Source organism: Periophthalmus magnuspinnatus, chromosome 3 (genome assembly GCF_009829125.3).
Source record: "Periophthalmus magnuspinnatus isolate fPerMag1 chromosome 3, fPerMag1.2.pri, whole genome shotgun sequence".
Lineage (NCBI taxonomy): Eukaryota > Metazoa > Chordata > Actinopteri > Gobiiformes > Gobiidae > Periophthalmus > Periophthalmus magnuspinnatus.
In genome coordinates this window covers 26,548,122-26,557,812 of record NC_047128.1, presented here as the reverse complement: position 1 = coordinate 26,557,812, position 9,691 = coordinate 26,548,122, and the positions used below count along the sequence as shown (strand labels likewise).

Genomic DNA, 9,691 nt, shown 5'->3' with positions numbered 1-9,691 from the left:
TGTCACCTGCACTTAAACCCACATCTTAAAACTAATGTTCTCAGTTTACAATAATAATTAATGTGTTAGGAAAAGTTAAAACAATGAAAAAAAAATTGCAAATGGAATGCATTTCCTGTATGCAAAATTAATCTTTCATCATTTCTTTGACTTGCCCTCCACCAGTTTCCTTCCCAGCCTGCCACTTGATTGGGGTAAAACTATTAACCATATGTATTATCACCAACCAAGCAAAGACACAAAGAAAAACAAGTGTGACAAAAGACTAAATAATTTTTTTTTTTTCTGTTTTAGTCCAAACTAGGTTAATTTGCAGCTTTGTGATCCAAAACTGTGTATGCTGTCAACTATGCTTAAACTCTGCCATTACATTTTAATGCTGCATTCATAAGATCTTGGAAACTTGGTGTCCATTTTTCAGAGTTGGAGGTTCAATCTTCAAATTCATGTCAGATTTTAAATTCTGTAACTCATGCGGAAGACTTGGATTCTGAGTTCCAAAGTCTACATCGTATTGACAGGACCCCGCTATAGGATTTTGTTTCATATCACACTGACCTTTCTACTTCACAAATTTAACACATTTAATGAATTTGAAACCAAAAAAAAGCAAAAATATCTTATTTATCATTAAGTTATCGTCACCTCCTCAGACAAACTCACGCCAATAATCCTCTGAAAAAAAATCCAATTGTCATTTGTAAATGTTTTTATGAACTTTTATCAAGTTAATCTAGCGTGGTAGTCATCTGGCCAGTCTGTCTAGCTGAACAATTAAGTTTTCAAGTTTCTGAGATCACATGAATGCCGCACAAGAGGCCTATGACATCATACCTGCAGGGGCAGAGTTTGAAGTGCAAGTCGTGCTGTTCCTTGTTGGTCCAGACCCACCCCTCCTATCCCTCCATTCTCCTCAGACATTGCCCAGTTTAAGAGCATGTCTGGACTATGGCTCTGGGCGGAGTTTAGGTCCCACTCTAAACTGTCATATGCACTTTAAGTTTGTGTCTAAGTGGTTACGCAAAGAAATATGTATATCCTATAGAAGATATGAGACAGAAATGAAAAAAATTTTTTTAAAACAAAATATACTGCAAAATGCAGTACAAATATTTAAAACAGTAAATAGAGTAAATTAGAAGAAGCAACAAAGCAATATTTGCTTTACTGCCACAGTAATAAATAAGATTCTGATAACATATCTGTTGAGGTTATCCCTCATTCGTCCAGGAGCCATCCACGATATTCAAGCTTTGAAGGTAGCCATCTCGGCAGAGTTTTTGAAATCAAGAAGTTTTGGCCAACGAGAAGCCAATGTCTGTTATGAAAGTACTAGTGCAAAGAACTAGAATTAATCTAGCGCTCCACCCCTTAGGGAAGGATAAATTGTAGCTCTTCAGATCAGTATTTTAAGAAATGACAAAGACTTCTGGATATTAACTCAAACTAACTGTCTAGATAGATGCCTTCAATGCCTGATTGGATAATTGGCCAATTTGTACATATTTAATGGATATGACCTAATAGGGCCTTCTGAAAGATCATTTTTTCACCACCTTTTCTAAATAACTTATGAATCTTCTCAAGTTGGTTTTCACATTGTCTAGCACACAAAGCTGTTGTGGGGCATACTTTCCTCTTCCCTCTTTTCGAATCTAAGGAAAAAATGCATTAAATACATTAGATATGTTTTAAAATTGTTTGATACAGACATAAATGGCATACGTTGGAAAAGGATATGCATATATTAACTATTCACCCCACAATTCACTACTGATTACTTAAGGTTAAAGATCTTGGATATTACCTTGGCCTTAAATACAGGTTGAAGTGCTTTGAGTGCAGGGAGCAACTGAATGTTTTTGGCAGCCATCTCTGCCTCATCGCCATCCGCAAAAACGTCAAATAAAGCATCAAGAGCTTCTCCATTTACAACAAGGTCAGTATCTTTGGAGGCAATTTGTAGTAAGGCATTTCCAATAAGCTGCAAGAGAGATATCTGTCAACACCACCACATTGAAATTAAACGTTAATAATGCTTGTACCTGGATTGTTTCTGCCGTGTCTTTCTCCCTTGCCAAAATACTGCCAGTTATACCCAGAATGGCAACAGCATTGACTCTCACGCTGACAACATCGCAGCGGCTGGCTGCTTCACTCAGACTCAAGAGTTGCTGGGGTGTCATACACTGAAAGAAATGTCGAACAAATTAAAAGGGAATAATTGTATATAGTAGTGAACAAGTCAAATAAACAGCACCATATTCACTTTTCTTATAGGCAGAATAATAATTTTCAGTCAGGTACAAAAGCACAAGTGAAAGCATTTCTAGTTTACCTGTGGAATATTTTTGGAAGCAATGGTCTGCAATAGTGATCTCAAAGCACTAGTTACAGCTTCTAGAAATTCAGCATCATTAGGTATTTCTGAAAAGATAACACATGTAAGTTCACTATCCACACTAAGTCTATGAATAAATTCACTGACTGATTATTGGACACCTGACTCTCCAAAAACTAATGATGAGAGGTGCAGTGCTGCCTCTTGCAGAGCTGTTACTCCTCCCAGAGACTCCACATCCATCGTAGAAAGGATACTATGAAGGCATGTCAAAGCTCGTGTCTGTACTCTCTCCAATCTTAAAGAACCATGAAGAAGCTTTGAATTTTAGAGCATCAACACATTCATTTTAGGTTTTTACATCTTTACCTTTTAATTAGACATTTCCATGCAGGATTTGGGTGGCATATCTTAATAGCTTCAGGGCTAGGGAACTCAGTCTTTTTGATCACCTAGGGAGAAGAAAACATAACACATAAAAAAGACAGAATGCATTTTTAGAAGAGTACAAAATATGGTAGGGAGAAGATATTTGCCTTTTGGGGAATGCAATGCATAATTAAAGCTCCATGAACTTCAGCAGATAAACACAAGGGAGACATAAGGCTTGACACTCCATCACAAAGGCTATCTGGCCCTAATTCACTCTCATCACTGCTTGAGGACTCCTCCCATTCATCATCTGAAGGATCTGAAAAAAAAGACATGTTGTAGAGAAATTACAATTCTAGATGGAAAGTAATCCATTTGCAAAGCTCAGTGAGTTTTGAAAAATAAAAAAAGTTTTATTCTTTGTTTTAGCAGATACGGTCAAGACAGGGCCCAGACCTGCCCTGGCCACAGACTGGTAGCCTTCTGACATCCCAAGTCTCTCCCCTAGAGCATCTCTCCCCTTGGTCCTTAGTCTCCCCTGAGCATCTGAGCTCTTGAGTAGTTATACCAGAATGACAAAGCTACATACATTTCAAAGCAGTGACTTTTGTTTCACACCCATGCGATAATGAACTTTTACACCCGAGGACAGATAAGACAACGAAGGTTTTCCTGGAGGATGGGATTGAGCCTTCACACGTTAATGTCTGGTCTGGGTCTCTTCATTTACACAATGAATATACTTAAATTTCCATCACAACACAGGTTCAAATATTTGTGAGTGAAACTGGTTATTCTGAAACACTACACATTATCCCTTTTTTTTTTTTTTACAATATTTAATACTAAACTATAACATGCATAGATTTTACATTTTCAAACTAATGAACTGAGATACCGTGTTATCATTAAATACATGGCCATAACCATTTAGGACTGCCATATCATGAATCATTATTTGGCATAGTTTGTCAAATTTCAATCTGATGCCTTCAGTACTTACCATCAGAACAACACATGTTGACAATGATCTCCAAAGACGTTTGCTGGGCTGTCAATAAAGCTGTCGCCTCTCTCAACTCCTCTCTAACCCTCTGGACAAGAATTACATACAAATCAAATTTTAGTAAATCTACATTCCCATAAAAATTGTGTAACATTGTCAGAGCATTAACGAAGTATACACAAACATGCCAGCACATGTTAACTTAAGTTAATTAATTTGTTAGGTATAAAGAATAACTTAGTTAGCACTTGTTTGTTCAAATGTTTTTGCAGTAATGTAAAAAATATAAGATCAAAGCACTCCTAATAAGACAATAGGCTAGTCCTTTAGTCGATATCTGTCAGTGGTGTCTTAGTCCAATGATTTTTTTTATTAGGTGACAAAATGATTGTATTAAGATCAAAAGGATGTATTTGAATAACCGAAAGAAGAAAGTATGGACTGCTACACTGGAACTGCCATGAATGTTTTAACACTCCAAGTCAGTTTAGCCCTAATTTAGCAAATTTCTGTTCAACAATTGTAATACATCAACAGAAAATCTCCCCACAGTAAATCCCCACTTACAGGCAATAAGTCTGAGACATCATAATCGATATTGACAGCTTTGCTGTTGCCGTTTATCTTTGGATTTGGTTCTTCTCCCTCTTCCCCCATCTCATCCACAGGAAAGTCTTTCGAGGTTTCATTTTCCACACCAGCCCCTGTGTTCAGGTAGCGGTCCTCCTCTGCCTGTCTGAGTCTAGGGATAATGGCTCCAGCATCTATATCCAAACACTGCGACAAAGTTGCTACAACAGTGTTGAGGATTTGGGCCTGGTGAGCAGCAGGAAGACTACTTTTTATGTTCCATAAAATCCCTAAAAAAATAAAATAAAATAAAAAATTACTTTCTGACTCTGTACAGCACCTACACTAAAATTTAAATATGTATATAAATATTGCAATTACCTGCAGTTAGTGCTCTGAGGAGAGTGTGAGCCATGCTCTCCTGAGATGACAGCAGCACATTTTCCAGGGCTCCAAGTACAGTAGTGTTTATGCTACACAGCAGCTCTGGGTTATCCTCAGTCACAGTGTGTAAACAGTGGGCTGGCCATCACAAAAGGTTTTAAATTGTTTAAATTGTTTAAATCGGTTGTAAATAATTGCTGAGATTTATAATCATGCATAAAATCTAGGTTAAGGGTTATGAATGGATTTATGAAGTAAGAAGAACAGTGAGACTTGTGACAATTCAGGTTTGTTTTTTTCCTATAAGATTTTTATGTGGGGTTTTACTTTAATACCTACCAGCAGATATGGCCAGTTCTACATTGTGTGGGTATTTCTCCAAACATTGGACAACCACATCCAGGAGACCAGCTTTGTTAAAAATGGAGACAGCCTGTGTATTGCTCTCACTGATGAGAAAAGAAATTACAATATTGCTCTCACTGATGAGAAAAGAAATTACAATATTTATTAACATTTTAACAATATGTTATTATGGTATATGGTACTTAAGAATCTTGCAAATACTTTGCACTTTATATTTTATTTGCTGGGCAAGTCCAGAATGATATCCCTCTGTATGAAATAGAGATATATCAATCTGGTCACCAGTCCCTCTGAACAACAGATAGAACCATGCAATCACATTAGTTTATATCAGTGGTGCATGTGAAACAAAGGGACTCATTGCTTTGTCCCCATAACTGGCTAATCCACCTGTCAATCACACCCATCTGAACTTTGGGAGATTCAATGGTGACCAGAGTCACATCTTTGTTAAGTTTGTATTTTGGATTGCAAGCTAAGAAAAATAGATTACCACAGATTCCACAGCAAGTTCACAGCTTCATTAGCGACATGCTCCACTGGATTCCTCTTATCTTCCATTGGCACAACAGAAATCTCAAATCCAGAACAGCACTAGGTAAACAAATGCCCACAACACAAAATACAATTTTAAAAGGGTAACAATGGGAAATGGATTATATTAACATATGTAAAGCCACCTTGACAAAATGTTCAGATGAAAATAGAGTAATTTACATTCACAAAAACACCAAAGTCAAACCTCTCTCAGCAGAACTGTGAGTGGAGTCATGACATCATGCTTCACCATATCTTCACACACCTCCTGACCTCCACAGGCACTTAGATTCCTGTCCAGGTGAAAAAGACCCAGAAATACTGTCACATCTTTTTTAATGTCCACATTATATGAACCATGAATCACTGTTTCACACAAAATTGTCCAGAAATGTACAACTGAGATATCGTGTTATCATTAAATACATGGCCATAACCATTTAGGACTGCCATATCATGAATCATTATTTGGCATAGCTTTGGCTTAATTGAGTATATAAAAATGTAATCTTTCAAAAACTTAAATAATGGGAATTTATGCCAAATTACAAGACTTGAAGGGCAACCAATAAATTCATTTTGGGCAATTAATTTAATGAATTTTGCTCCAGCACTGTTTCAATTATTTTTAAGCTGTGTATTTTTCTTTCTCCAACATCTCATAATGCTTTGTGTGCCCTTGTGTAACTAGCCAATGTTGGCACTCCATTTTTGTTTTTAATTACGCATACACCTTTTGGGTTAGTACGCACTGTCAAAACATTAGACACAACAAGAGTTGTGTTACTACAGGTACATATATGCATGGTCTGAGTTGTTTGGCCATCATCATCCCACCTCAGGGCTCCTGTTGCGGTTTCTCTGACAGCAACACTGCTGTCCAACAGCATGGGGCCCAGGCGCCTCACAGCATCTCTTTGCAGGAATCCTGGTATAGTGTGGCTCTGCTGCACTACGCGAGAAATGCTGGCACATGCAAACTCTCGCACATCTGCGCTGGGGCTCTGTAACTATATGAATACATTCAGGTCATCAGATTGTCATTCAAAATACGCTTTCCCAATCTGAAGTGTATTTAAACAATGTGTGGAATAAAACACTTATAAATAGTGGCAGCATGGATGGTATTGGCATTACGCTGAGGGCATTGCATCACGTTTCACCTCTGAAGTTGTCGAGATTAGATCCTCTTAGTCACAAAAAGTGTAATGTAGCATACGGTCCACAAAATTAGGACATCACAATCAACTATTACAGCTTGGTTAACAAATGTACGTGTTAATGCATTTAGTTCATACTTTCTCCAACAGCTCAGCAGCAGGGCAGCTCTCGCCGTAGTTTTCGTCCTCATCTTCATCTTTCACTGCGTTCACTGGTAAACCCTCAGCGTTGAACTGCGGACGTTTGAATTTGGTGGTTTTGCTCTTTCCCATTTCAAAAGCAATTCAATGTATTTTGAGCAGAATATTTTTTTCTGACAACTCATCAAATTAGTATGGGTCGGAGTCGGAGGCCATGTGGAAGATAGCTGCTGAACGGTGCCGTAAACCGATGACGGATAGTGATGTGTCGCAAAGTGCCGTATGATGGGGGGGTAAACTTTATACAAAACTTATGTACATTAATCACATTAACCCCCATGTCAGATGAAGCAAGGAAAATATATAAAAATAAAGAAACACATTTAACCTTTTTTTTTTAATATTAAAAATACCCACTCAGCATAAAAACAAAGCAGCTTAGTGTTGACATAAATTGGCATAATTGCACAGTGATAAATAAGTTATCCATCCAAATAGAAAGGGAGTAAATTTACTTAAAACCAAAAGACATTGCAAGCTAACAAAATGATTTGATATCCATGCCGTTAGTTGATGGTCACTGGATGTTTGGTCGTGGCTTTAGAATGAGCTTTCCAGTCTGTAATAAAAACGTAAAATATATTATATTAAACAGCACATGGGATTCTGGGTGTAGAGTTGCAACATAACATTTTTTACTTACATCATCACAAGACATGTTGTATTCAGCTAAAACTGTTCGACAACGGGCAGCAATACTGAAGTGTCAAGAAAAAAAAAATTTTTACATTTGTGTTCTGTTAGCTCTGTAATACAGCACAATTGGACATTAGAGACCTTTCAAGATTTAATAAAGTTTTAATATATTAACAATGATTAATAAAAGCTGCAAGGCAAAGGATACATTGATGGTGCCACAACCCGTTTGTGTATGCCAGCAAAGAATAGCGCAATAAGAGTGATACAGCTGAGGGTAAAAAAGGGGTGATTCCAAAGTGATGAAAAAAATGACACCTGAAATGTAACAACATAGGTATTACAATGAAGGGAAAAATAAGCACAAATGTAAGTCTAGTGTTATAGTCAAGACCCAGTTTTTCCAACTGCATGTCACACTCATGTCTTTGTTGGTCAGGTCTTCTAATGCAAGTCCTCAGATTCATCATAGCTCGAGGCTCGATTAAAATAAAGTTAAAAGATAATATAGAACATTGTGTGTAAGGGTCTGCTGGGTAGTTTGAATGGTGGGGAAGGGGGTGTTGGAGTGTAGTGGAGTAGTTTTGGTTTATATTTGTCAACAACTCAGTTTTATATTATGTTATATTTCTTTGGAGTCCTAATTCTTTTAATTTTAATTTTATTATGTGTTATATATTATCTAAAAAAAAAACAAGCCAAACATTTAAATTAGAAAAATAAAGTTCAGGTCCAAGTGTGAGATAAGTCAATATCATTAAAATCCTCCATCCTCTTCCTAGTCCTTAACCTTTAAAAGCTACAGCATGAGGTCAACAATAAGGACCAAGGAGGTGTAAGGAGCAGTGAGGAGGAGGAGCTATTGCTGCTTTTTGTGGATCTGAATCCTCCTCCAGTCCTCCAGCTAGCTAGTCAGTGCAAACTTCAGAGTAGAGTTCCAACACAAGATGATTTTATTTGAATAGTGTCACATGTCGTGGAAGTGACTTGGAAAATTAATTACAAGCTAGAGTTCAGGATTCAAGTACATCTCTGGTTAAGATATTATAACCTATACAAATGTTAAATATCATTGTTACATCACTATAATCACAAAATTTTCCTCAAAAACCAAGTATATCTATACATTCACATTTTATTTAGCTCTGTTTAAAAATACAATATTAGGGAACAATCTTTAAGAGGTGGTTGTATAAAATCACTTTATCTGCATCATTTCAAAATAATATAAACAAACCTTTTGTGTGTCAGGGTCTATCAACCAGTTCCATGCCCCAGTCGCCGTGCAAACAGACACCACTATCAAAATCACTGCAAAGACAATACATTCAACAAATTACAGCAAATATTCAGAATACAGTGCAGGTACATGCATTGAAGAAACTAAAATTTTAAATGTGGTCTAACTTACTTCTCCATCTCCCAGTTGCAGGTTGCAGACATGAGACATATTCTGTAAGTCTTCTTTCAAAAGCCTTCAAGTCTGTGAAGATGTTTACATAATATTCAACACTAGATACTCCAAAATCAGTGTTGCAGGGCTGATGTTAATATCCGGATATATAGTACACACCGGTCATGGAAATGCACACGGGTAACAATTAGCTCAGTATCACAAGCTAGCAAACATGCTACAGTTAGGTGTGATTCGCATTAGCGATCCAAAACCTGAACGCAAAAAGGCGACGCGTTCTTGTTACATTATTGCTTTTGTATCGTTAACAATAGTGTGTTTACATCTGTATTATTTGTCAAAGGCCTATAAAACTAACAACGAAATGCAGTTAAATAGTTTGTTTTAATACCTTCGGCTTGTTCCAATGAATTCATGTCTGAAAGTCTGCTGCTGTTGGCTGCCGTTGAGCTGTTCTTCCCTGCGCGCGCTGATGGACAGCCCGTCCAACCAATCAGAGCCAGGTATTTTTGACGTAGTGATATAGCTTCTTTTTTTAAACAGCATCTGTTAATCATTCAATATAATAATAACATGATCATCGTGACAATTGTTGATATAATAATTAATGTTAAAATACAAGACGAAGACAGGCTTATCCTGGTTTTTGTTTGTTTTTTTCCATCGTCATATCTTCACTGTCAATGCATGTCTTATAATTTATC

The 9,691-nt window shown here is 37.0% G+C and overlaps 2 protein-coding genes across 2 annotated transcripts; both read right to left on the bottom strand.

Moving 5' to 3' along the window:
* Nucleotides 1-84: 84 nt before the first annotated feature.
* Nucleotides 85-7,149, bottom strand: heatr3 (HEAT repeat containing 3). Its single transcript, XM_033989426.2, has 15 exons — nucleotides 6,875-7,149; nucleotides 6,414-6,586; nucleotides 5,782-5,869; nucleotides 5,533-5,633; nucleotides 5,013-5,122; nucleotides 4,671-4,811; nucleotides 4,287-4,579; nucleotides 3,717-3,807; nucleotides 2,878-3,032; nucleotides 2,711-2,793; nucleotides 2,503-2,639; nucleotides 2,339-2,427; nucleotides 2,046-2,189; nucleotides 1,808-1,984; nucleotides 85-1,655 (listed from the first exon to the last, which is right to left on the bottom strand). Exons 1-15 carry the CDS (start codon nucleotides 7,007-7,009, stop codon nucleotides 1,542-1,544), a joined length of 2,031 nt encoding a protein of 676 aa, XP_033845317.1. The 5' UTR covers nucleotides 7,010-7,149; the 3' UTR covers nucleotides 85-1,541.
* A 127-nt stretch (nucleotides 7,150-7,276) lies between these two features.
* cnep1r1 (CTD nuclear envelope phosphatase 1 regulatory subunit 1) lies at nucleotides 7,277-9,459 on the bottom strand. The gene is made up of 6 exons (XM_033987723.2): nucleotides 9,379-9,459; nucleotides 8,985-9,056; nucleotides 8,811-8,884; nucleotides 7,782-7,891; nucleotides 7,581-7,635; nucleotides 7,277-7,496 (listed from the first exon to the last, which is right to left on the bottom strand). The coding sequence occupies exons 1-6, from the start codon at nucleotides 9,401-9,403 to the stop codon at nucleotides 7,455-7,457; spliced, it is 378 nt and encodes a 125-aa protein (XP_033843614.1). The 5' UTR covers nucleotides 9,404-9,459; the 3' UTR covers nucleotides 7,277-7,454.
* Between the last annotated feature and the right edge of the window lie 232 nt (nucleotides 9,460-9,691).

Coding starts and splice junctions, on each gene's coding strand:
- heatr3 (XM_033989426.2), bottom strand. CDS start 7,009: ATGGGAAAGAGCAAAACCACCAAATTCAAACGTCCGCAGTTCAACGCT. Junction 3,808..4,286: donor ATGTCTCAGACTTATTGCCT/GTAAGTGGGGAT, acceptor ATTCTTGTCCAG/AGGGTTAGAGAGGAGTTGAG. Junction 2,640..2,710: donor TGGAAATGTCTAATTAAAAG/GTAAAGATGTAA, acceptor TGGTTCTTTAAG/ATTGGAGAGAGTACAGACAC.
- cnep1r1 (XM_033987723.2), bottom strand. CDS start 9,403: ATGAATTCATTGGAACAAGCCGAAG. Junction 9,057..9,378: donor TTCATTGGAACAAGCCGAAG/GTATTAAAACAA, acceptor ACATCTTCACAG/ACTTGAAGGCTTTTGAAAGA. Junction 7,636..7,781: donor CGGGTTGTGGCACCATCAAT/GTATCCTTTGCC, acceptor TTGACACTTCAG/TATTGCTGCCCGTTGTCGAA.